Here is a 27,603-nt window from a genome sequence, read left to right on the forward strand (position 1 = left end):
ATATCTCTAACAGACGCCTGACCCTGGCCCACACGGTGCACTTCCCGATTGAGATCAACCACCCCAAATTCATTACTTTAGCGAGCGTCCCAATTTTCACTTTCGCTTTTACCACTCCCCTTTCTATGTGAACTCCTTTGCTTCAACCTCTGGCACAGTGTAGAGCGCCATCTCGACGTCGTCCGAAATCGCCCTGAGTCCACTGACCCCCTTGGCCACGTGCCTCGTTCCACTATTCAACTGCAGCGCCCGTAGCGGATTTCGGGATTTCTGGATTCAACTAGTCTGCGGCGCTTCTGCCTGTCTTACAATATTCTAGTTCACTGTAACACGGGTTTCCCGATACACATTTATTACAATGGGCGTCCAGCTGGCTTCCAATGGCAACGCCGCTTTCTTGATTCTTGTGCTCGTTTAAACGGTCGTTCAAGCACCTGCCGGTTTGGCCAATAAAGTGCCCGCCACGTGGGAGTGGAATTTTGTAGGCAACGTCACGCCAACAGTGTACAAAGGTTTCCTCGCGCGCGTTTGACAGCGCAACCTGCACAAACCTGTTTGGCGCCGTGAGCGAGACCTTGATACCAGAACGTCTCCCTAATTTCTTAAGGCTGTGCGAAATTCTGTGGAAGTGGGCAATAACAGCTATCTTCTCTTTGTCTGTTCTTTTGTTTGTTTTTCTTCTCGTTTTGATTGATTTGATTGATTGTAGGGTTTAACGCGCCGACGCAACGCAGGCGATGAGGCGCGCCGTAGTGGAGGGCTCCGGATTAATTTTGACCACCTGGGGATCTTTATCGTGCGCCGAAATCTCGAGCACACGGGCGTTTTTGCTTTTCGCCTCCATCAGAAAAGCGACCGCCGCGGCCGGGAATCGAACCCGCGACCTCGTGCTCAGCAGCGCAATGCCTTAGCCACTGAGCCACCGCGGCGGGTTTCTTCTCGTTTTCAGCTCAGTGGTGGTCGCTCAAGCGCGACTCACCTTTTCTTGTGTGATGCAGGCCTTTAGCATTGGATTCAGTTGCATGCTTAGGAAAACCCGCTACTTCCACGCGTTCCGCCTGCACTTCGAGACTTTCATCGACGCCTGCACTACTTGCCGAGAGCGCCCCACAAGGACAGCCAGCTTTGAGTGTGCCGAACGATGCGGCAGGGGGGGGGGGGGGGGGGGGGGGGGGGGGGCTTGTTAAGTCTTGCCTCAGACGACGAAAACACACAATCATCTCTAAAATGCGGCCGCAAATCTAAATACCTGCTGCCCTCCTGCTTGGGCACTTAAGACGTGGCACTGAGTGGCTCAAAACAGACATTAAAGCGGCTAGAATACGCGTGACAACAGAGACTGCAAGAGCTAAATGGCAGTCTCATTGAGTTCCGGCAAAAGGGGGAAGAGCACAGGAAACAACGAAAACAATTAAAAAGTTGTCCCCATACACAAAAAATTTGAAACCTTCTAATTACCCAGCCGCTGGAAGAGGGCATTGTCACGATGAGATAAAAACAAATCACTCAAACTAAAGCAATGCACGATTCTATGCAAACGCCTTGATTTTACGGGTAAATTTTTCTAACAAAGCAACAATGGTCGACGTAAGAATTGCTCCAAGAAACCACTCGTACTCAGACCACAGCCATTCTGAAAGTCGACCGCACCGAACTCGTCGATGGCAGTCCAGACGCTGGACCACAAACCTTGATGCGGCAAAACATAAATCAATTTTTTTATGTAAATGGAAAGAGCAGTCAGACTTTTGCGGCCACTTGTTCGAACTTGGTGTTTTGGCGCCGTGGCGGTTGTCCGTTTTGCTTCCTAGTGTCTCTTCCTTCCCTCGCCTCCTCTTGCGAGCCAGATGCCTTTACAAGCGCTGGTTCAGCAGTAAACCATTTGTTGAAGTTCATCTGTCAGTATCCGTCAGGGTCCGTAGTGCGCGTGTGTGCCTGTGCTGATAGGTAAATGCACCTCTCTGCCGTCGCTTGTTCTATGAGCTGTTGTTAGCAATCCTTTATCATGTGAATAAGTCGTGTTCAGTGTACAAATAAGCGTGATTATGGATAAACAGCGGGAAGTTAGCGCCTTTATATGTCTCTTGTGTATCTTCCTTAGTCTTCTTCCGTTTAGCACCCTAGCGAACCAACTAGCTGAACAAGTTTGTTATGAGGGTAAGTTCACCATTACACAACCGGTCAGCGCTTATGAACACTTTGAGATAGCCTACACAAGAGTTTTCTAAAAAAGAGTCTTAGCCCCCTTTTCGGAAAGCATGCATAAAGGATCAGACGACCGATTTTTGTCGAGTATACATTCTCTATCCCAAATGAAAGGGTATCACTTAAAGCACCTTAACGAGAAGCGGTTTTGCTGACAATGCCCTAGAACATTTTAAATCGAAATTTTTAGATCTACCAGCCGGATGTGTCCTCCTAAAAAAATGCTGGCAACCATGTCATACAGTAGCGCGGCAACATACTTTTGTCTGTATGCGAAATGATGAGCGATATTTAAAAACTTGCCCCGAGCTAAAAAAAGTGTGAATCTCGGGCTTTCTTATTCCTTTGGGAGTTTTTTTTTTAATTCACCAGTCTATTTTGCACGAAGGCGCCATCTGTTGAGATGCACGATAGGTAGAATTTGGCTTCACGCATCTTTCACGTTTTGGAGGTCGGGAGTTCGATTCTCCCCGGGCGCGTTCTTTTTTTAAAGCTGCCGTTGGCGTAGTTGGAAACTGAAATCGAATATTTTGGCACAACAAACGCCCCTGAGTCAGGCAGAATCGTCAAAGCTCCTTCACTGGGTGTGTTTACAGAACTCTGCCGTTGATTATGGTCATGGAGGCTCAGTTAGCCACCCAGCGGCGGCGGGCGGCGTTGGCGGGCGCCGTGTCTTAAAAATTTCCAGAATAAGGTTTAAAAATACATATACAATTTAAACTTATACAAATACTTGTGTTAAAAGATTTTCAATAAGTGAATAAAGGCTTCAGCAGTTACAGTAGCTCCTAGGTTTGCAGGTCACGTGACAGGGACACATATTGTAGTGTCAAGTTTCGACACTACGAACCGCCACCCTTCCGATTTTAGAAAATTTGCAGCCAATTTAAAATTATTTCCGCCAATTTGTTTATAAATTGCTTGTGGTTACCGCGCTATATAAAATGCTGGCTTTCACATAAGCTACAGAACATATACGCGACAAAAATCGGTTGTCCGTCCCTTTAACGTATGCCGTAAGGAAGCCTTTGGTAAGCCTCAGAAAAATACCAGAATGAAAAAAGGCCCCCTTCCGTTTCAGAAACCTTATGAAAGGCGCCCTTTTCGCAGCACGTTAGGCTCCTGCGAACGAGGTTAGCGCGCGACGCGCCAATCCGCGTATGGAGTGTGGGCGGGACTTGACTCTGGCACCAATAGGAGAGGGCGCTTCCGTGGTGCCAGCTTCGAAGCGCTCGGATCTGCCAGCTTCCGTCGGTGACCGGTCGGCGTAGAGAGGACGTTAGGCTGAACATCGCAGCCGATATTTCAGCGCCGCTTGCACTACGGCCACGTATGACTATCCATTGCGTAAATTTTCACCACGCTTTATCGTATGTGTAACGTGGTTTTCCTGGTTGGTAGCATTCTGGAAAGCGGCGACAAACTGCAGCCGCACCTGCAGGCGTCGTTCTATGCGCGGAGGCATGGTGCGCCGGCCAGGCCGGTGTGAACACGGCCGCGTCTGGGCGGCAGGGGTGTGCGCGGATCATTTTTACTCGCTTGGTTCTTTGATTGATTGATTGTAGGGATTAACGCACCGACCCAACGCAGACGATGAGGCGCGCCGTAGTGCAGGGCTCCGGATTATTTTGACCACCTGGGGACCATTAACGCGCGCCGAAATCTCCTACACACGGGCGTTTTAGGAGCGGAGCACCTAGGGACCTCTCAATGTCCGTCCGCGTCCGTGCGCAGAGCATTTACAATCGCCAAAAATCACACAGGCACAGGCAAGATTCGAGCCTGTGTCTGGTAGACCAGACAGAGTTAGTGTTAGTCTTCTTACCCACGGGGCTATGACAGTGAGTTAGTAACCGATAGTGAAACTGCTTACTCCCTCGCCTGTAAAGGTGCGGAGTGCATTAGGACCTCCCGATGTCCGTCCGCGTCCATTTGTGCGCACACCACCATCAAGCGAAAATCTGTGCGTAAACTACCTAAAAGGGTACAAGAACACTACAAAACAGTCGAAAACAGGCACAAACATAACCTGGCAACGAGAAAACGCGCAAAAACCCCGATGTGGTCAGATTGTGATCAAATTGTAATACACAGTGACTGCATCGAAAAACGCTACATGGAGCTTCGCGTAAACACGAGATGGCGCCACGGTGCACCGCATAGATAAGGGGGTTCCGGAAATCACAAACCCTCTTTCCGCTATGGACGGAAACGAACGTAAGAAGCGTCACGCTGCTGCTCAACGTATACGAAGGCAACGAGCTTCCCCGAATACGAAAGCGCGGCAAGCGGAGGCAAAGCGACTAAAATACAATGACGGTCTGGGCGCAAATCGGATGTCACTCGGGGCGCAACTTGAATGTCATTTCGAGTCCCCAGACTCCGCACCTTCGCCATCATCCACGGATTGGAGATGGTGCTTTTTTTGCTTCGATTCCCGGCCGGCGCGGCCGGAAATCGAACCCGCAGCCTCGTGCTCACCAGCGCAATCTCTTCATTCTTTACTGCTTTCCTCACGAAGGAGGCGGGAAATTTGACAACTCAGCTAAGCTATCGTCGTAGTTCGAGACGTTGGTCTGGAAAAGGCGCACTTAAAGAGGTATACCATAGCGTTTCTTTTTTTCGGGCCGATCACCTCGCGAAAAGGCGGCCTTGCAGCGTAAGTTCAGTTGTTGAAACGCGCCAAGGCGCCGAAAAGTGTCGTGAGGCCAAAGTGATACTTTAGTTAGGTTTGTGAATACGGGGGTTACACTTATCCGGGTCCTGGTGACAGAAACATTTGGGTGTTGTTGCTTCATCCTTTATGTTCGCTTCTTGAGCTCTGCACGAGACCCACGCAATCCCCGCATTGCTTGTGAGCGCATCACGCCCCACATGTGTATGACCATAAATGGGCGGGCACGGCTCTTCATCGCGTCCTCTAAATCACTCTTGCTTGACATGACCACCGTAGGCTGTCTTCAGAAATAATAGAAAGCTCTCAAAGACATGCCCGCTAATAGCATATGGGGGCGGCTCCCCAGCCTCCCTTCTCGCGGCTATGTGGCAAGACACGCACGTCTCCTCCAGGTTGTCTCGGAATGAGAGGACCCCGGAGCGACGGTCCCAGCGCTCGAGATCGACGCAGCATGAACCGGTGACCGGGCGGCGATGCGATGGCGTCGTCTTTCTGAGTGGTGATCTGCGAGTTGGGGAAGAGGCAACCACGCGTTACGCCCCCACCCAGCTACTCGTACCGCCCTTCCGATCTATCAGCCATCCTGTGAGCTGCTTACCTCTTATTTATGTGCTTTTATGTGCGGAGCACCTTAGGACCTCACAATGTCCGTCCGCGTCCGTGCGCATAGCATTTACACTACAAAAAATCACACTGGCACCAGCAGGATTCGAGCCTGTGTCTAGTAGAACAGACAGAGTTAGTGTCAGTCGTCTTACCCACTGGCCTACGACCGCGAGTTACTACCTGAGAGTCAAACGGTATAGTGTACTAAAATTGGCCCAATTCTAGTACACTATACAAACGGCTTACTCCCTCGCCTGTAAAAGTACGGAGTGCATTAGGACCTCCCAATGTCCGTCCGCGTCCATTCGTGCGCAAACCTTCATCAATCAAAAATCTGTGCGGAAACTACCTAAAAGGGTTCAAGAACACTCCAAAACACTCGGAAAGAGGCACAAACATAACCTAGCAATGAGAAAACGCGCAAAAACACCGCTGTAGTCCGGTTGTGATGAAGTTGTAATACCGAGTGACTGCATCGAACTACGCTAGATGGCGCTACGTGTAAAAACAAGCTGGCGCCGCGTTGCACCGCGTATATAAGCAGGTTCTGGAAATCACACACCCTCTTCCCACCATGGACAGAAACGAAGGTAAGAAGCGTCACGCGGCTGCTCAACGTCTACGAAGGCAACGAGTTTCCCCGAACATGAATGCGCGGTGAGCGGACGCAAAGCGACTAACATCGAATGAGGGTCAAGGCGCAAATCGGATGTCACTCGAGGCGAAACTTGAATGTCAGCCGGCCTCTTTAACAGCCGGCCTCTTTAAGGATGGCGGGCAAATTCTGCTAGTAAAACTGGAAAACCTATACACGCAATGCCTAACAACCTCCAGTGTTCCGATATCTTGGAAGAAAGCGAACATCATCCTATTCCATAAGAAAGGTGACATGAAGGACTTGAAAAATTAAAGGCCGATCAGTTTACTGTCAGTCGTCTACAACGTACTTGCCAAGGTAATAGCTAACAGAATTTCTGTCACCTTAGATTTCAGTCAAACTAAAGAACAAGAAGGGTTTAGTAAACGCTACTCAACCATGAACCATATTCACGCGATCAATCAGGTGATAAAGAAGTGCGTGCAACCCTTATATATATGCCTTAACAGATTATGAGAAAGCATTCGACTCGGTCGAAACTTCAGCAGTCATTCAAATATCACGGAACCAGGGGTAGACGAGCATTATTTAATCTACGAGCATTAGGTTCAGTATATTTACAGTAGGTCCACAGCTACCATCACCCTCCATAAAGAGAGCAGTAAAATACCTAGAAGAAAGGGCATCAGACAAGGAGACACAATCTCTCCAATTTTATTCACAACCTGTTTACAAGAAGTATTCAGAGCATTGGATTGGGAACAGGTGGCAGTAACGGTTAATAGATAATACCTCAGTAACCACAGATTTGTAGATGACGCTGCCTTGCTAAGTTACTCCGGGGATGAATTGTAAAGCGTGATTACCTTACTGGACAAGCAGAGTAGAACCGTGGGCCTGAGAATTAATATTCAGCAATCCAAAGTAATGATCAATAACCCCGGCACAGCACAGCAGTTTGGGATAGGGGGCGAGGTAGTGGAAGTGGTAAGCGAATATATCTACTTAGGCTAGGTTGTGACCCCGGATCTCAACCATGAGGCAAGATAATTAGAAGGATCAGAATGGGGTGGAGTGCATATGGCAGACATTCTCAGATAATTAATAGCAGCCTACCATTGTCCCTGAAGAAGAAAGTGTATGACAGCTGCATCTTACCGGTGTCACTTGCGGGGCAGAAACTTGGAGGCGCACTAAAAGGGTTCAACTTAAATTGAGAACGACTCAGCGGACAATGGAGAAAAAGATGATAGGAGTAACATTAAGGGAACCGAAGAGGGCAGAGTGGGTCAGGGAAGAAACGCGTGTTGAGGACATATTAGTAGAAATTAGGAAGAAATGGACGTGCGGAGGGCATGTAATGCGAAGGCAAGATAACCGTTGTCATTAAGGGAAACAGAGTGGATCCATAGAGAAGGGAAGCGTGGCAGGGGGCGGCAGAAAGTTAGATGGGCAGATGAGATCAAGAACTATTGCGGGGATCAAATGCTCCCAATTACTACACAGCCGGGATAATTGGAGATTAATAGGAAAGGCTTTTGCCCTAAAGTGGGCGTAGATAGGCTGGTAATGATGATGATGATGAAACCAAGTTATTGGAACTAAAAGGTAAGAGTTGATTTATTGGCGATTGACAGTAATACTTAGCTGTTATAAAGTGGGGCTAAGGTGAGTTAAGATAAATTCAGCTGGGTCAAGGGAGATTAAGGATTATTTAGGCTGATAAAAATAAACTGGGGTTGATTGAAATCGATAAAGTTGAATTGGGATGGATGTAAAAGGCTAAAACAGCGTGGCTGCTGCGTCGACAAGTAGATGCGCATAAGGTACCCTTGCGAGTAGTACTCCCCGCAACCAGCTTTGGTTTTCAAAGCGCGTAAGCGGACTTGTTCCTGACAAATTCTAGATGAAAGTTTTACTATGCCACATCTTTTAAGTTCATTCATCGCGCTGTAAGGGACTTTGAAACAACGACGCGCACTCTGCGCCTCTCTAAGAAAGGGACAGCGCAACAGACGGGACGACACGCACAGGCAGTTGCACTTTTTTCGCTCGGTCGTAGCCTGGTAGCCTTGGTACTTCGCGACTAAATGAACTCCGACGTGACACCCGTCGTGTCGACGTGCTGGATTCCCGTAAAAATGGCGGCCCGGTAATTGAGTGCGTGCCGGTTGACAACAGCCTGGCTTTGTATGCTACGCTAGGAGCCGTACGCAGAAAAAGCCAACTTTCAGGTTTAGTGCACCCCTCGTCCAGGACACCAAGAGCGAATAGGTGCGGGCGTACCTGCGTGGTGATGAGGTCCAAATAGGGCACGGATCCCCGCTTGATCAGCTCGTTGTGGCTCCCCATGTCGACCACGCGACCGGACCGCATCACTACCACGCGGTCGGCGCAGCGTATGGTCGACAGTCGCTGGGCCACGATCAGTGCCGTGCGACCTTCGCGAGCCTGCGACGAACGCACTGCTCATGAGTCTCACTCACTCCACCCATTAAAATGAATCGCTGGGCAATCCAATTTCTCCTATCCGTTGCTTCATAGTACTTCCGTAACCAAGCTGCTCTACCAGCGATATGAAGGATTGGCGGGGGCATTGGCGGTATCGGTTTTACCGCGTTAACAATAGATGCCAAATGAGGCGAAATTTTCGCGTCGTTCCGTGAGAGCGGGAGAAAGGGGAACGGACGGCGCGGGGAAAGCCTCCAGAACGCTGGCGTCGTTACGGTCAGAGCTCTTCGATGTGGGGAGTTGCGAAACTCCGCCTCAAAAAACGGCCCGCACCTGGAGCCCCCCTGCGCCCCTGCTTTGGATCGTACATACGGTGGTGCCACAGCGGCCACAGCAGGCTATATCCAAAAAAAAAAAAAAAGCACAGCAATTATTCATACTGTCAATTTAACGTTCAACTTTATTTTAAACGCGCATATTTTTTTTTTTTATTTTCGTACTTTCCGAAGTTATGCCTGGTTTATATAAGTGCGGTTTTTTGTTGCGATAATTTCTGCGTCTGCGCAACTTCCTCGACCGCTTGGCGCTTGCGCGGGCACTCCGGCACAATATAGGTCCGACCTAAAGTACTAAATTTCCAGTTCTCACTCGACCGACATCATACTGAATGCCAAAACTAATCCAGTAGCTGATCATGTGGGTCTAAATAATCCTTTAAAGCTTGCGTAAAACCGTCGCAGAGAATTAACTTTTTTTGCCGCCCCAAGAATGCAGACGACTCGCAGCAGACGACAATGCGCAGGTGACAATGCATCTTGTACACACCGACGCAATTTTTAACTTCTCTTGATTCGAATGGATATAAAACACTTGCGTGGTTGAACAGCTTGGGCTTCTTCGGCACGAAAAATTTACGTAAGTACCCAAATACCATTTCTCACCCAGCTCGTCGAGCGGCGAACCGCGTTGTTCGTTTATTTTGTCACCAATAGATGGTGCCCCTCTACGAGAAAATCGAAAGCAGCGAATCAATCGTGGGGCCACTTTTTGATGCATGGGCCTATAAAGAGTTTCTCAACTCCTATATCAAGTACAGTTGAACACGGATATATCGAACACGGATATATCGCATTATTGTCTATATCGAACAGTGAAAACATCCCCTTGAAAATCCCATGCAAACGTATAGGGGTGTTGTGCGCATGTATCGAACTCCTGATCACGGGCAAATTCGATATATCGAATTCCGCGCCGAAGGTTCCCCTGAAAGTTTGCTTCCTCTGATGGGGTGGAGTTGATGATAATGTTGACTCATCGCAGGAGCTGCCTGGCTTGGTGAGACAGAGGCGGCGTCCGCGGCATTATGTCGCTTCGATGGCCTTCAACGGCTGTTTTCACGCTAGCACGAGGGGCAGCTCCATGATAGCTAGAACGCGGATAGTGGTTGGGGCGAAAGGACATAAAGGAGCAAAAGAAATTGACCGGAGGCACTCTTTTTCTGTGATTGAGCTGTTTGGTGGCTCGTGCAGGGGGACCGATGCGGCGTTGTATGTTTGTTTTGTCCAAGGCATTCATTGCGGAGCAACGAAGGTGGGAATTCGTCGGGTGCAGGCTGCTGAAAACGTGTTGGTTGAAAAGGCGTTCAGAATTCCTCGCAGTAGTTTTGAGGGCGAGGCACGCATCAACGTTGACGTAAAGGCGAATGCAGCACGACCCGCCCCGGCTATTCCGGAGTGTGTCGGGTGCTAAGCGACTTCATTGCACGCCTCCAGATGGGGGAGGTGTTCGGTTGGGATACTGAAGATAACGGCACTCAGTGCCTGACAACGTTCCCAAACGCCTAGTGCAGCTGAGGTTACGTCAGTGTTATTCGCCTCTGTTGTGGCACAGTGTACACGTTGATTTTCTGATTTGTGCGTGTTTGTAATCTTGAAGACAATTTGACGAACTTTACGACGCAGAAGAAAAAAACAAGCGAAGCTCAAAGACATTTCAATGATAAATAAAGTGCGGTGGTCATCATGCTGCGGTTCGAATTTTCCATGCTTTGTGGGTCAAAACAGTAAACTACCGTTTTCCACGACTTCAGAAAACTCTCAGTGATGTGCGGAGTTGTCAGATAATCTTCAGATAGGCGTATTTGATATATCGAATTATCGATATATCGAATTCTTTCGACATCCCCTTGGAGTCCGATATATCCGTGTTCGACTGTAACTCTAGTTGCGGTGGGGTAAGGGCACAGGCGGGGAGCTGCCGCTGCCTCTACGCATCTGGCGGCTCACGCCCCCACGGCCGGGGCAGAGCGGAGGCGGTCCCCCGCTATGGGCCTCGTGCACTGCAGTTTCAAATAAACATGTGGCGGGACCTGGGAGCGGCGGCGGAATTTTTTCTGAAGAACAAAATAAACATATACAGCAGTTTGCTACGCGGCTTAATTTAAACAACAACCGTAAAATAAGTATACAACAATTACCACGTTTTTTTTTATTCACAATTGTTATAATAATAGAAATATTACGCTGACGAGTTGTGCGGGAATACAAGCTGAAATAATTTAGAAAGCGCCCCTTCTCCAATAAAAGCAGACGACAGTACACGAATCAGCTGCCTGCGACGCCGACGTTCACGAAGCACATAGTGCCCGAAAAGAAATAAAAATAACCGATCCATAAATGCATTTCCGTATGTGCACGCTACTTGGCGTAAGACCGCTGCAAAAAAAAAAATGCCGTGTATCCAGTGCATATTTTTGTAGAGCCTCAAATAGCCTTTGGTGTGCACGCATCTGTGCACGCATCAGAAAATACATGGAACAACCCACGGATATGCATGCTTGAATTGTACGTAGTCATACCAGCAAAATATGAAGCTTCAAAATGAAAACAGCAACGTAAATATTCACGCTACACTGCGACACAACCGTAAACAAATGGACACACACCAGCCACAATTCGGAGACTCGCATCTACACTTTTATTGAAAGGACTCTCAAATATCTCAAACATGTACAACTTGTAGTTTGCGTTTGAAAAACGAGTTGAAGTGGGGCTTGTTGCGCAAATATTTTTGCTGACAAAGATAACTTGCAGCGTAGTCACACAAACATCACGTACATACAACTCTGTCAGCTTTGAAACAGTCTCCATTATTCAAAATGGTCTTATTTTATCAAGGGCACTCTGAATGCGAGAGGAATCATTCGTGCACAATTAAAGCTCCTGTTGTGCGATCTACCATATCTGTGCCCGGGTCTATGTCGAGCGATAAACAAGGTAAATAAACGTTCAGAGGCTTTCATGAAAGCCTCGTCTCGCGCATATACGTCCAAAATTATTCGCATATTAAGTACGCATTTATAAACCTATGAAAGCACTTCAAAAAGCATTGCGATATTTTTATGAGCCCATCCAACGAACTCATCGTAGTTTCAGCAGTTTGAGGTAGAGTTTACTGAAGCAGTTGGCATTTTCAAATACCTGCCTCCACAAACCTGAATCTTCGGGCTCTTGAAGCCGCTTATCCTTGGTGTCGCAATATACACACAAACCTTTCGCCGCGATTTCGCACACACAACACATCAAATAACTTCCTGACATGTACAAGGCACAGTGGAGTGTACACACGGGAAAAATTCGCTTCTGCAAGCACCATGAAATCGCGTAGTCGGTCTTCTCCTCACAATAAGCTGTCCGCCAACTGCTTGGTTATGCCAGCAGTTCTAACCCAGCCGTTCTGATCTAAGGCTCAATAAATCAAATCCACCAAAGCGACCGACGAACTGTTGCTGGCGTCGTTGGCCGTTATGCCGTTATTTCATGCTCTTCGGGGGCCGGCGGCCCCACAAAAAATTTTCCACAGGTGGAGCCAGCGATCACACCCTCCCTCACACTTACATTATCGCTTCTGGGAGGCGATGCACACACAGACGCACACTCCTGCACTCCTCTCGTTCTCTTGGTAACATCGTGGGCTTCCGTATTTTTATTTTTATCTTTTATTTGGGCGGCGCTGCTGGTGTTCAGGGGAAGCCGTTGCGAAATGACAGCGTGACCCTCCCTGTTCTGTGGCGTGACCGCGAGCTGCGCGGAGACAGAACCGCGCTTGTTTAAAACTGTTTTTTGTGTGACGCATCGCTTTCCTGTCGCCTTTGCGAACCATATTCTATTTAATGAAGTACCGTTTGGCTGTTCGTATCGCATGGCAACAGAATAGCGGTCATTTCTTCTTTCTCTTCTAATAATCGTACTGCGCGGAATACTATCCTCCGGACGTCGTTTGCTCACGGACTTCAGAAATTATGCCTCCGTTTCCCGCAAGATGGCGCTGAACACAGCACATCAGTGGCGCCACCATACAAGCGCACGAGGCCCATAGCCCGGCCGTGCTCGCGCCACCTGTTGTGCAGCCAGTGCGGGCGGAAAAGGAATGAGGGCGACGAAATCCTGATTTGCAGAGGGCAACAAAAGGGGCGACGGCACGCAGCCAAGTCTCCGCTAAAGCGAGCGGGTGACCACTGGGACAGCGCGGTTGGCACGGTGCACGTCGGGTTGCGGGCTTCTAAAGCCGGACAAAGGCCCAGCCCCAGCATCAAGTTCTTGTGGCGCACGAACCTGACACTCGTGCACATCGAAAAAACCATTTTGATGCGTAGCATTCTTTGTTGTAAGTTGTCACCGGCCAGCTGTGAAATGGGTGTACACTTTCGTGAGATAAGTCGGACACCTTAGGAAACAGCGCGAAAAACGTGCCCTCTCTCAGTCCAATTTTTTTGCGCTGTTTCCTGAGGTGTCATGTGTACCCTGCTAGCCCAAAGTCAAGCTCTATTACGCTATATGATGGTCGGCGGAATTGTTGTGCAATGAGAGCCGTTGCACTTAAAAATGCTAGACGACAGTAATCCACTCTGAATCTTTCGGAGGATCATTTGATCGGTAGAACCAAAGCGGCTAGTGGAATGCACACTGAATTGGTTTTAATACTGCATTAGGATAACGCAAGCCGCATTCCTTCAGGGATCGTTCTCCGAGTAACGTTTCTGAGTTGTTCGTTTAAAATTTACACCCTCTTAGTGGACGAAACTATTGAAACAGTCCTACAATCAGGCGAAATTGTCTCCAAAACAGATAGGTGGACAAGTTGGTGCATATTTCTTCCAAAAATTAGAACACGATAAACCCGACGGCACGAAGAAGCCGGACGGGGCAAGTGGTCCCTCGCCGCTTAATTTACTGGGAGCATCGTCCCATATATATACAATTATTTTCGCTGAGAGCATGCACAGCTCTGGCCACAAACAGGGACCTCGCCTGACAGGCTGTTTCGCTGTCAGAACGCCCTCCAGAACGTTCTGAGCACCCCTACTTTCGACTTCTTAATGCGTAGCATTCTTTGCCGAGTACCCAACAAGCATGAACGGGCATTTTCGCGAAAATGCACGTTTCACAGAATTTATTGATTGTTAAGAAATCGGGGGAGTATTTGAAGAGTCCAACATTCATTGGCGCACTCCCATTGGCGCACTGCCCTGGAAAGCTGCGGGGAGTTGGATACAAAGTTCGCTCCCCACGAGAAGGAAGAGCAAAACTGATCGCGTACTCTTCTCGTGTAGGGCGGCGTGCAGCCCCAGTTCGGCTCCCGCACAAGTGAAGAGTAAACCTGTGCATCATCTCCCTCTCTCTAGTACGAAGAGTAAAATGGCAATTTCATTCTTGTCCAGTGCGTGAGTAAGCATGGAGATGCACTCCTACCATTTACGCACGCCAATTCATCATCGATGTTTTATTTGAATACGTATATAATATATAAAGCAGTTGTGCGAAAAGCGCCGCGCATTCTAAACGTGCAAAAATATGAATTCGTGTAACCATTGCTCTCAGCGTTCAGTAACATGAATGCAGCGAGCTTAACAAAACTAAAAAAAACACATATCTTGATTTGGTTTTGTTTCTTTTTTTGTTTTTCCTCTGCCGTGGCTTTGATATTTAAAAAAAATCACGCCCACCTCCGCTCGCGGGAACCCTGGTGTGATGCGACGCTGAAGGGGGTTCAAGCGCAAGCGGAGAGCAACCGTCGACCGAAAGGCCGCCGGAGAGCGGCACACCGGTTATATGCGCAGCGCGCCCGAAGGAGAGGAGACCGCGGAGAGAGAGAGTACTGCACATGCGCAGCACCGCGCGCAGCGCCGCCCACCGGCGGAGTGAGACCGCGCTGGGCCGTACACCCGCAGATTTGAGAGAGTGGTTCGCTCTCACCTGGGCACGCGCCGGCGCCAGTGCGTCTGCCGCGGCTATGACGCAACACAATCCACTTTAATCCAATCCAATCCAATCCAATCCAAGTCAAGCCAAGCCAATCCAAACAAATCGAATCCAATCCAATGCTCTTGAGGTGAAGCTCTGGAGGTGAAGCTCTTGTACCCGTTGCAAACAGCATCAATTCTCGCACCATTTAGATCCCTTTGATTCGTGAAGTGTTGGTATCCTAGCCGAATGTTTTCGCAGGTAAGAAACACGGTCACGCGAATAGTGGCAGCGCTATCCTGCACTTTTAGCTCGGCTGCTACGATTAGAGTGGCTGCCGTGCAGGGGCCGGCTACCTGCACGGCTCCAAGGAATTGTGTACAGGGGGGTTAAAAGAGATGCGAACAACGGACCGCACAGCCCCCGACGGATGTCGCACCGTCTAGATACAAAGTCAGTAAACTGCGCGCATGCGCACTTCTTTGAAAGCGTTTTAGAGTGTGGCCTACATTTATGGGAAATGCTTGATCAAGAAGCGAAGCCGGTCATTTATTTTGAGGCGCCTTTTCACGCTGTGTCGCCACTGAGCAGGATATCGTTGAAGGGCATCATGCTAGCTGCAATCAATCTGTTGCCAGCTTGGCTCCCAAATATAGCAAATAACAGAATGCTCAGTGGCGACAGAGCATAAAAAGACGGCTCAAAATAAATAACCGGCGTCGCTTCTTCATCAAGCATTTCGCGTGACAGTAGGCCACACTCTCAAACACTGTGAAAGAACTGCGCATGCGCGCAGTTTACTGACAGTGCAGCCAGACGGTGCGGCATGCGTCGGAGGCTGTGTGCTCCGTTGTTCACATTCTTTTAATCCCCCCTGTACAATAGGCTGGGCTATAGGAGCGCATGTAGCGCGTGTGCGTTACTAAAACTACAGTGTTAGTGTGACCACCGCGTGTACAACATAGTTACTGTTTTCTTCATTCACGAGTGCGCTTCGTTGCGCACACGCTGCAGAGCGCAAAATTTGATGATAACCAATAGGCTCGTTATTGAATGATCAGAACGCTCGAACATTAAAGGGGTAACCACATGCAGCGACGGCGACAAGCGACGCGAAAAACGTAACGTAAGCGGTACAACAAACAGTGTCGGCGACAGCACAAGCGAAAAAAAAAATAATGCATTGCCGCCAATTCCCTCCGTGGTCGTCGCTGCCGCTGGCTTGTGGGCTGCTTCTGGCGGGGAAAAGCCCGTGATGGAGACAGCCCGTCGCCTGCCTCAGTCGCCGCCGCCGCCGGCCTGTGTAAAAAGCTTTCGCTTTTCTGTGTCGCCCAACCTCAACGACTGTTTGCTGTACCAATTGAGATACGTTTCTCGCGTCGCTCATCGCCGTAGATGCATGTTGTTACCCCTTATCAGTGCGGGGCGTACGTCTCGTTTCCGTCCATAGTGCCCTCAATCAAAACGCAAAAAACCTGCGTGGACAAAATTTCAGTCTGGTACCCAATAGCAAATTTTGTACACTGAACTTGTGAACGTATAATAATAGGCCGTACGTTTCAAGTCGGCTGAGGACGACAAAATTCAATTCAAATTAATCAGGGACTATAACCTTACACGAAGAGTTATCTGCACTTAAATTTTGTGCAATGATTTTATACCGGGAACGATAGCGGGGTAAACAATGAAAGCTACGGACAAGTAAACATAAAAGCACTAAAGAGTTTGGCGCGCAGTGCCTAGGCAGACAGAGCTGTAGGACGCGCTGTCTGATATGACATTGGCCAACTGACACAAGGGGGGTGGCTGCATACAAGGTAACTGCACATTCGCATCTAGACTGGTGACCACGCCAAGCAGTACTGCATTCCAATACGGGCTCACTGCGTGCTGTCGGCGCAAAAACCAAGCCATCACCAACTAAACTTCATTTAACGTTGTTCAACATCGTCAATGTTTTTTTTTCATTGTAGAAGTAATCTTTGCTGTCCCCCTCTTTCTGCCTATGTAGGAACAAGGGGAAGACGCTACTTGGCCGAAAATTTGTTTGAGAGAGAGCCCCGAGGCGTCAGCAGGAGTGGCTGCCGCAATCAAGACACTTCTCCTCACAGCCTTGGACATCGGGGATGGGTTCCCATCGCTGCTGTCTGTGCTTTGGCTGTTCAGTGTGTAATACGCTTCAAAGGGGAAGCGAAAGGCACCATCTTGCTTCCGGCGACGTTACTTCGGCAGAAGCCCAGTGCCCTTGTCCGTGCAGTTCTGAAGGCCGCCACCAGCATTAGTCAGCTCGACCGTGTTTGTTTTTAATACCACTGATGCCTTTTTTAATCTTACTAGCACATCAACAGTTGAGAACCACCCCACTAAAAACCCAGTGACAATGTTTCCTGCGGTTTCCTGCGGTTTTGACCAACAGATATCTGTTGCAGAGTTTCTGTGTCAACGTCTTTTTATCTTGGTGTTGATTGATGGCATCTTCTAGTGCGTTGATAGTAATCCAAGCTGAATTGTTTTAGTCCCAGATTTCGTTTCCCAAAATTTATTTGAAAATGTTTCTAATATGTACTAAATAAGAGCTGACTTTCCAGTCCGTGTGAAGCACTCACCGAGGTACTAAGGCCATTTTATTTTAATACTGTTAAATATTCTCCCACTGCTGCATTTATACTGATACGTTTCGTGCTAATGCCAGCACCTTTTAAAGCAAAGATTTTTACCTCTACCCCCCAAAGGTTCTTTCGCGACCGTTGGTGTCACTATAAAACTCCAGCGAACAAATAAAAGAATTTACTGGCACCGCCGGGAATCGAACCTGCAACTAATAGACTAACAAAGCGAGAGCCCGTTATCTTACCGATTTAGCTACGAGCCCACGCGAAGATTGGGAAGACAGGTGGTGTACTCACCAATCACATCTACGGGTTTACCCCCTGCGTTCTCGCTGAATGCCACGTGAAAGCGTCACGCGACCACTCACGCCCGTCTACGGCCCTGTGCGCACCTTGCTCATGTGCTAAGAGTTACAAAAATTAAAGTAAGCTCACACCAATGCATGGCATCTCACTTCTAGTACGCCAATGTGCGAAAGCCTGTGGCCTGCAGTGCTCACGTAAACAAACACAGCTCTTTGTCGTCCGCCCTCAAGCCAAACCAAGGAATACATTCAAATATTCCTTGATGGCCAGGCCATCACTCCAAGCCCCATCACCAAGATCGTGGGCCTACATCTCGAGGCTAACACCAAGAGTGACGTCTGCTTGCAGCGCCTCAAAAACAGCATTAATCAAATCATACACATGATCAGCGAGTTGCCACCAATAAGCGAGGCCTAAAGGAATCCGGTACCTTTCGAATAATTGAAGCTTTTGTCCTCTCGATTGTCACGTCAAAACCCCGTCTTCTTCTCGACAAGGAAGACATAGAGATGCTTTATATAATGATTAGAAAAGCGGTCCAGCAGGCCATTGGTCTTGTCATGAGTGCGTCCACACAGAGGCTGCTTAGCACGGGGCACCACCACACGGTGAAAGAGCTGATAGAAGGCCATCTTTCTAACCAGAAGGTCCTACTCAGAACTGCGATGGGTAGGCGCATGCTTCACCAGATTGGCTGGGCAGCCCAGAATGTCACTCCGCTTGACGTACTCCCAGACTCTTGGCGACTAAAGCTAAAGATGCTCCTTTTGCTTAGAAATATGAACCCCTCACATGACGAGGTTCACCGAAAAGCACGGGCTCAAGCACTAAACACCACCTTCGGTGGGGATCATGCAGTTATCTACGCAGACGTTTCCGAACATCGAGGGAAGCAATACTCCATCATCGTGGCTACCTCCAGAACCAACCTCCTTGCGTGTACCTCGCTTAGGACCCAAGAAATGACGGCAGCAGAAGAGGCAGCCATCACCTTGGCTCTCGCTCAACCAGGGGTTCGGAGGGTAGTCATCGATTCCCAGCAAGCCTACTGTAATTACCAGTAGGGTTGGGTGTCCTGACCTGCACTGCGCGTGCTAAAAAAACACTCCCCAAACGATTCCATTCAGCTCATCTGGACACCCCCTCACACTCAATGGAGGGCAACAAATACGCCCACCCAACAAGCCTGCGCTTTTACCTCCCGTGCTATGGAGCTGCACGAGGACAGTCACCCGCTTGTCACGTTCAGGGAGATAACTCAGCATTATCGCCTTCTGAGACAGACCGTACCTTCGCCTTACCCTGACCTTTCCAGAGAACAACAAACTACCCTACGGCTCATACAATCCGGGCTTCTTCCCACAGCCTACGCGTCTTCACTTAATGTATCCGAATCTCTACGACACGGAATGTAAATTTTGCTCAGAAGTAGGAACACTTCGCCCCGTAATCGGGGTGTGCGACTTTAGCCCTGAGCACCCTCCTCTCTTTCCGTCAACTACCCAACAAGAGCAATAGGAGATGCTGCTGTCCAGGCCCTCTCTACCTACTCAGCTTCAGCGGGTGGACAGAACACAGGCCGCGCGGACTGCATATGGGCCCCACAGAAGAAGGAATCCCTCCCCAGGGCTGCACTCTGGGCCGTTCAGAAATCTGAACAGAAGTATTTCTTCCTCCTCCTACTTCTCTGCCGCAAATCTCGTCGCCTCCGTCCTTGGCGCAGAGACGGAGAAGACAGATCGTCTAACACAGGGTTGGAGCTTACTTTAATTTATAAAAAAGTTTCCACTCTTGTGCTACACCAATACAACTCAAGCAAACACCATTCAAGCATCATGCATTGATTTAACCTTACCAAGAATATCTCTTTGAAGTAATAAATGGTGTGGTTAAGTGCATTTCACTTCTCTCTGGTTGTGCTATTTGTAGAGCAATGTGAGTGAATTTAAGTGACGTCGCATGGGTAATCGTTAGGGGGGCCGTTTACAGCTTTGCTTTCCAACCACATTCACGGGGTGGATTGGCGCGATTTTTTTATTTCTGGGTTTTAATGTTATTTTCATTCTCTTAAGTCAACGTTTGTAGTTTGAGCGTTTTCAGGTGCTTTGCTGCATTTGGTTTGTGAATTTTTCCTAAATGTGTACTGAATGCGAGCTGCGTCTCCTTCTGTGTGAATGTGGAGTCGGAACCGTTTTTTATGCTGTGATATTTTAATTCCAAATAAATTGCTTTTTGTGTGAAATTGCAGAATGTACCGATTGTTGCGATATTTTGATGGAAAATAAAGTCTGAGCTTGTTTTTCCTGATTTTCCATGTTTTAAAATAGCTTGTCCTTTTCTGTTTGCTTGTAACCGTCTTACAGTACCGTCGTGGGAACGGGGGAGGTAGTAGCAGGCGCAGCGAAAACACGACCCTGGTTTGCGGGGAATATCAGAACCCATACAAAAAATCGCCCCAATCCACCCCGTGAATGTGGTTGGAAAGCAAAGCTGTAAACGGCACCCATAACGATTACCCATGCGACGTCACTTAAATTGAATCACATCGCTCTACAAATAGCAAAACCAGAGAGAAGTGAAATGCACTTAACCACACCATTTATTACTTCAAAGAGATATTCGTGTTAAGGTTAAATCAATGCATGAAGCATGAACGGTGTTTCGTTGAGTTGTATTGGTGTAGCACAAGAGTGGAAACTTTTTTTTATAAAATTAAAGTAAGCTCCAACCCGGTGTCAGACGATCTGTCTTCTCCGTCTCTGCGCCGCGGACGGAGGCGACGAGATTTGCGGCAGAGAAGGAGGAGGAAGAAATACTTCTGTTCAGATTTCTGAACGGCCCAGAGTGCAGCCTTGGGGAGTGATTCTTTCTTCTGTGGGGCCCATATGCAGTCCGCGTGGCATGTGTTCTGTCCACCCGCTGAAGCTGGTTAGGTAGAGGGCGCCTGGAGAGCAGCATCTGCCATTGCTCTTTTTGGGTAGTTGACGGAAAGAGAGGAGGGTGCTCAGGGCTAACGTCGCACACCCCATTTACGGGGCGGAGTGTTCCTACTTCTGAGAAAAATTTACATTCAGCGTCGTAGCGATTTGACGGAAAGAGAGGAGGGTGCTCAGGGCTAACGTCACACACCCCGTTTACGGGGCGGAGTGTTACTACTCCTGAGCAAAATTTACATTCAGCGTCGTAGCGATTCGGATACTTTAAGTGAAGACGCGTAGGCTGTGGGAAGGCTGTGTAGGCCGTGTATTTTATTAGCCGTTAGGAAAGTTTGTTGTTCTCTGGAAAGGTAAGGGTAAGGCGAAGGTAGGGTCTGTCTCAGAAGGCGATAATGCTGGGTTATCTCCCTGAACGTGACAAGCAGGTGACTGTCCTCGTGCAGCTCCATACCACGGGAAGTAACAGCGCAGGTTGGTTGGGTGGGCGTATTTGTCGCCCTCTATTGAAGCGTGAGGGGGTGTCCAGATGAGTTGAATGGAACTGTTCGTGGAGTGGTTTATAGCACGCTCAGTGCAGGTCAGGACACCCATCCCTACTGGTAATTCCAGTAAGCTTGGTGAGAATCGATGACTACCCTCCGAACCCCTGGTTGACCGAGAGCCAAGGTGATGGCGGCGTCTTCTGCTGCCGTCATTTCTTTGGTCCTAAGCGAGGTACACGCAAGGAGGTTGGTTCTGGAGGTAGCCATGATGATGGCGTATTGCTGCCCTCGATGTTTGGAGGCGTCTGTGTAGATAACTGCATGATCCCCACCGAGGGCGTTATTTAGCGCTTGAGCCCGTGTTTTTCAGTGACCCTTGTCATGTGAGGGGTTCATATTTCTAAGGAAAGGGAGCATCTGTAGATTTAGTCGCCAAGAGTCTGGGAGTACGTCAAGCGGAGTGACATTCTGGGCTGCCCAGGCAATCTGGTGAAGCATGCGGTTACCCTCGCAGTTCTGAGTCGCACCATCTGGTTAGAAAGATGGCCTTCTATGAGCTCTTCTACCCCCGTGCTAAGCAGCCTCTGTGTGGAGGCACTCATGAGAAGGCCAATGACCTGCTCGACCGCCTTTCTAATCATTATATAAAGCATCTCTATGTCTTCCTTGTCGAGAAGAAGACAGGGGGTTGACGTAAGTAACTCTCGAGAGGACAGAAGCTTCAATTATTCGAAATGTATTGGATTCCTTTAGGCCTCGCTTCTTGGTGGCAACTCGCCTGATCATGTGTATGATTTAATGCTGTTTTTGAGGCGCTGCAAGGAGACGTCACTCTTGGTGTATGCCTCGATATGTAGGCCTAGGATCTTGATGCTGGGGTTTGGAGTGATGGCCTGGCCATCAAGGAGTATTTGAATGTATTCTTTGGATGAATTCCTGTAGGGCGGACGACAAGGAGCTGTGATTTTTTACGTGAACACTGGAGGGCACAGGCTTTAGCACATTGGCGTACTAGAAGTAAGATACCATGCATTGGTGTGAGCTTCCTTTAAGTTTTGTAACTCTTAGCTCATGCGCAAGGTGCGCAAAGGGCAGCTAGACGGGCGTGAGTGGTCGCGTGACGCTTTCACGTGGCATTCAGCGAGAACGGAGGGGGTAAACCCATAGATGTGCTTGGTGAGTACACGACCTGTCTTTCCACTTTTCGTGTGGGCTCGTAGCTAAATCGGTAGGACAACGGGCTCTCGCTTTGTTAGTCTATTAGTTGCAGGTTCGATTCCCGGCGGTGCCAGTAAATTCTTTTATTTGTTCGCTTGAGTTTTCTGGTGACACCAACGGTCGCGAAAGAACCCTTGGGGGTAGAGGTAAAAAGCTTTGCTTTAAAATGCCTTATGGGCGTCTATAGAAAAATGTATGGTGAGCTATGGCCGCCTATGGGTCCCTATGGTCCCCCATAAAAATGCATAAATTAGGCTATAGCCAGCTATTGAAGTTTTTATGCATCCTGCACTAAAGAATGTAAACCATACAATTCTCTTTAGACGACTATGGAACATCCTAGTATGTCTAGTCTATAGAGTCACAGCTATTCAGGCTACTGTAGCCAGCTAAAGAAAAATCTATGGCTTTAGTTCTATAGGCCATCCGCAACAAAGCTCGTTTGGCTGGCTATAGACCATTGTTTAGCTTTAAGTCTACAGACTTGAAACCATTCAGCTGTCTTTTACCAGCTATTGAAAAGAGTTCGTGCTAAAGCTAAAGAGAGAAAGCCATAAAAGCTCATTTGGCTGGCTATAGGCCGTTTTTTAGCTCTAACTCTACAGACTCAAAACCATTGAGCTGTCTTTTGCCAGCTATTGAAGAGAATTCGTCCTAAAGCTAAAGAGAGAAAGCCATAAAACCTCATTTGGCTGGATATAGGGCGTTGTCTAGCTCTAAGTCTACATAATTGGAACCATTCAGCTGTCTTCTGCCAGCTATTAGAGAGAATCTGCCCTAAAACTAAAGAGAGGCACTCGTAAAGGTTTCTGCGGCTGGCTACAGCGCAATATATAACTGTAAACCTTTAGACGTGTGACAATTAAGCAACATTTAGCCGGAAGTAAGAAAGCGTTTGGCGCAGAATTTAGAGGCTTGCATCCATAAAAGCTTCCTTAGCTAACTACATAGTGACATAAGCCTGTAAGTCTCCAGCCGCTAATAAAAAAGTGTTAGCCTATAAAGGTATAATTTGAGCGCACCATTAAATTCTATTCCGCTGGTTTCAATATGACTTATGGCGCGTAATTTATACACTCATGATTTACCTAGCTACATCTACAACGCAGACTGAATAACGATGATGAGGTTCATATGAAAATTTTTGTTCAATAACGTTAGGTACCTAATATACCAACAATACGGGAAAAGTACGATTAAAGGCAGCTACAGACAGATTAAAGCTCAAATTCAGGTTGCAACTTTGAATACTGTGCGTCGGCAAAGCTTGCCAATGAACGTCGACCGAAAGATGTATAAGTTCGGAGAATTCTTCCTCTGCGGCCCTTCGCTGCCGCGCTCAAGTGAAAAAGCGGGCTTCTCTGAAAACGGCCTTCTCAGCGTCGAAGCAAATTGGAAAGACCTTTCGCGGCCCCCGTTCCTGCGGGCGCAGTCAGAAATATGGTGGCATCTGCGAACAACCCCATTCCTTCTCCCGCGGAGCTCACTTTGAAATTAGTCATTGAGAAAGGGGGAGAGCGACCCAAGCTGGACCGAATTAGGCAGGGAAAGGAAGTTCTGGGAAGCGTTGAAAAGGTAGACAGGACCACGACCGGCCGGGGAGGTGCGGCGTGAGTGCCGAGCGCGTCGACGCTGTAGCCCGGTCGTGCGAAGGGAAGTTTTCGTGGAAAAGAGGGTCAGGCGTTCCGTGCTGTGTTAGTATTCGTGCGCGCAGCAATAATAGTGGCAGAAAATTTTCCCTGAGTACTGATAACAGATGTAGTTTTTTCGGATGAAGAAAACAAAACGTTAAGCGATGTTGTATTTGCCAAATAAAATTATTACCAGAAAACAAGTTAGAAAAAGGTCGAAAGATGGGCACGTATCTCCGCACTATTTGCTAGCGCAATGGACCTGCTTATACCAGGATGTACTCAGTCAGCCACATCTCGTGACTCTCGTCTCCTTGCTCATGTGCGCGGGCATGGCACGTGTTGCCTAATGTTGGAAATTTACGACTCGACTGCAATGTGTTCGTGTTGATGGTGTGACGCCAAGCAAATGTGCCGCTTTTCGCTGTCGGAAATTTCGGTGTTTACGGTGACAGTGTTACGATTAATTCAACATCAACTCGAAGTCATGCGAAAATGGATACCTGCGATACCGCGACAGGAATTTCATCGTACGCAAAACACCAGGGTGAGTGATCTTACGAACTGAAGAGGCTGTATTGTGCGAGAAATGCAGGACTTTTTTTGGTGTTCAAGAATACGTTTCCAAGCTACCCTGCACCACACGGGCATTGCAATGTACACAGAAGTGAAGATTTCGCCGCGGTGGTGAGACAAATATAATTATTTTTTCGCGAACTGAGAAAACGTACAAGGAACTAATTGAACGAACTTGGAAAACGTTTTTTATTATTGCATTATGTGCGACCGTCTTCATTGTTTAATTAAGAGTGCATTTCCATTTTAGCCACTATACTTGCAACTTCGTGCATTGAGTACTGAGTGAAATGAACGACTTCTGAGTGTTCTATTTTCTGTGGACTACCCAGCACTTGTAGGTATGTGTCTCGGTGGGCGTTCGTGGAAAATGTGCCGCGTAGTGTGGCTAAGCGAATGACGTAAGTGTGAGCCAGAGTGTTGGAATGCGTGTGCTGTGTGTTTCGATCGGCGTATGTGAACAACAGTTTACTGGCGGCGAAGTAGCGTAGATAGTAGCCCTTTATGTAATGAATGAGATGAATAAACCGCTTGGTTTTGCTTTTCTTATTTGCCTTTGTTTAAGCCTTTTGTGAATGAAAACTGGCGAAGTGTTTGCAATCGCAACCTTGCACTCCCCCTATATCGCTGAAGTGTTCATGGAGCATATATTACAGAATGCAGATAGCCACACGACCTAAGTGCCACAGGAGAAGTTCTAGAGATCCGCAAGGCTATATGCCGGCATGGCAGCGTGTTAATAATTTCCCAGAGGCTGCTGCTGTCGCTGTGTTTCAAGTAGTGGCGATTCTCTTCTGGCTGCAGCCCATGCAAAAATATCGTATGGTCGGCTATTGAAAATCCTTCTTATGGTTGTCTTTAGCTATTTGGCCCAATTATCTTTAGACATTTCTATGGCTGTCTTTAGCCATTTCAATGTATATTCCTATGGGTGTCTTTAGCTTCTTCTATAGCCATAGCGATATCAAAAGAAGACCTAACGAAAGCCATAGAACCGGCTGTAGAAGAAGCTAAAAACACCCATAGGAATGTGGATACGAATATCTAAAGACAACCACAGAACCGGCTATAGAAGAACCTAAAGACACCCATAGGAATGTTGATACGAATATCCAAGGACAACCACAGAACCGGCTATAGAAGAACCTAAAGACACCCATAGGAATGTCGATACGAATATCTAAAGACAACCACAGAACTGGCTATAGAAGAAGCTAAAGAAACCCATAGGAATGGTGATACGATTCGCTAAAGACACCCATAGAAACGTCTAAAGAATATTGGGCCAAATAGCTAAAGCCGACCATAAAAAGGATTTTCTATAGCCGACCATACAATATTTTTGTATAGGAATGCTGTCCAAGTGAGGGTAGTAGTACCCTTGTGCAGTAGCCAGTAACGACTCAGCCAATAGAGATTGTTCACGCCTAAAGGCAGTGACGCAACTCTGCCTTGGAGATGGTATTGAAATTCCCGTACAGGATTCAGGCACTCCGCCTCGAAATCAGCAAGTAAATCCCCCGAGGAGTATTTCGCCTCTCGTTTTGACGACCATGCGCCACTCCAGGGAAGAGTAGCCCAATGCTTCAAAAGGGAGTGAAATATGGGACAAAAGTTTTTACGCCAATAAAGAGCCCCCAGCACTCCTCGGCTTCTTAGAGTGTAGGGTTTAATGCGCCGACGCACTGCAGGCGATGAGGCGCGCCGTAGTGGAGAGCTCCGGATTAATTTTAACCACCTGGCGATCTGTAACGTGCGCCGATATCTCGTAAATACGGACGTTTTTGCTTTTCGTCTCCATCAGAAAAGAGGCCGAACCCACGTCCTCGTGCTCAGCAGCACAACACCTTAGCCACTGAGACACCGCGACGGGTCGTTTGGCAGAATTACAGCCTTCTGTAGTTATAACAGTGTACATGGAGATAAATCGTCGAAGAGAATTGTTAAAAACAAAAAAGACGAAAAAGAGAGGATACAAAATTTTCACAAAAGTGATCTGACAAAATAAACAATACGTGTGCTACACATCTCCCCTAATATTGAAGAATAAACCAAAAAGCCGCAACAACGTCCACAACGCGAATGAAAAATGGGACAAATACCTATAAACCGTATAACGTCCTGCATTGCTACAAAAATGAAGTTTTGGCAAAGAAACGCCTGCAATCTTTATAATTCCGCAACTGAAGAAAACTGGTAGAAAAGCATTGAAAAAAAAAACAAAAAGAGAGAACATAAAATTTTCAAATCGTGAATGACAAAATTAAAATTATGCATTTTATGCATCTCGTCCCCGAAACCAAGAATGAACAGAAAGTCCCTAAAAACGCTTGCAATTTCAATAAAAAATGGCGCAAATGGTGTGATACTTTTAATCCGTGCCTTTCCAAAAAATGCCGATTTTGCGCAAAGAATACCAGCAATGGTTATAATTGTGAAGGTGAAGATACTTGGTGGAAGAGGGTTTCGAAAAACCAAAACAGAAATAAATAAGAAAAAAATTTTCACAGAAATGCTATTACAAAATAAAAAAAATCGCCCCCAATCCACCTCGTGAATGTGGTTGGAAAGCAAAGCTGTAAACGGCACCCATAACGATTACCCATGCGACGTCACTTAAATTGAATCACATCGCTCTACAAATAGCAAAACCAGAGAGAAGTGAAATGCACTTAACCACACCATTTATTACTTCAAAGAGATATTCGTGTTAAGGTTAAATCAATGCATGAAACATGAACGGTGTTTAGTTGAGTTGTATTGGTGTAGCACAAGAGTGGAAACTTTTTTTTATAAAATTAAAGTAAGCTCCAACCCGGTGTCAGACGATCTGTCTTCTCCGTCTCTGCGCCGCGGACGGAGGCGACGAGATTTGCGGCAGAGAAGGAGGAGGAAGAAATACTTCTGTTCAGATTTCTGAACGGCCCAGAGTGCAGCCTTGGGGAGTGATTCTTTCTTCTGTGGGGCCCATATGCAGTCCGCGTGGCATGTGTTCTGTCCACCCACTGAAGCTGGGTAGGTAGAGGGCGCCTGGAGAGCAGCATCTGCCATTGCTCTTTTTGGGTA

General features: G+C 47.8%; 1 protein-coding gene across 1 annotated transcript in view; it reads right to left on the reverse strand.

The window, feature by feature from the left end:
- The window catches only part of LOC144166960 (phosphatidylcholine translocator ABCB4-like), a 220,723-nt gene that overhangs the window by 107,292 nt on the left and 85,828 nt on the right, over positions 1-27,603 (reverse strand). Inside the window, exons 10-11 of the mRNA XM_077696394.1 lie at positions 8,373-8,537; positions 5,264-5,386 (exon numbers count right to left, since the gene is read on the reverse strand). Of these exons, the coding sequence (XP_077552520.1) occupies positions 5,264-5,386; positions 8,373-8,537 (288 nt within the window). The remainder of the gene's footprint in view (positions 1-5,263; positions 5,387-8,372; positions 8,538-27,603) is intronic.

This window comes from Haemaphysalis longicornis, unplaced genomic scaffold (genome assembly GCF_048455015.1).
Source record: "Haemaphysalis longicornis isolate Haplotype H1 unplaced genomic scaffold, Haemaphysalis longicornis Haplotype H1 scaffold_2, whole genome shotgun sequence".
NCBI lineage: Eukaryota > Metazoa > Arthropoda > Arachnida > Ixodida > Ixodidae > Haemaphysalis > Haemaphysalis longicornis.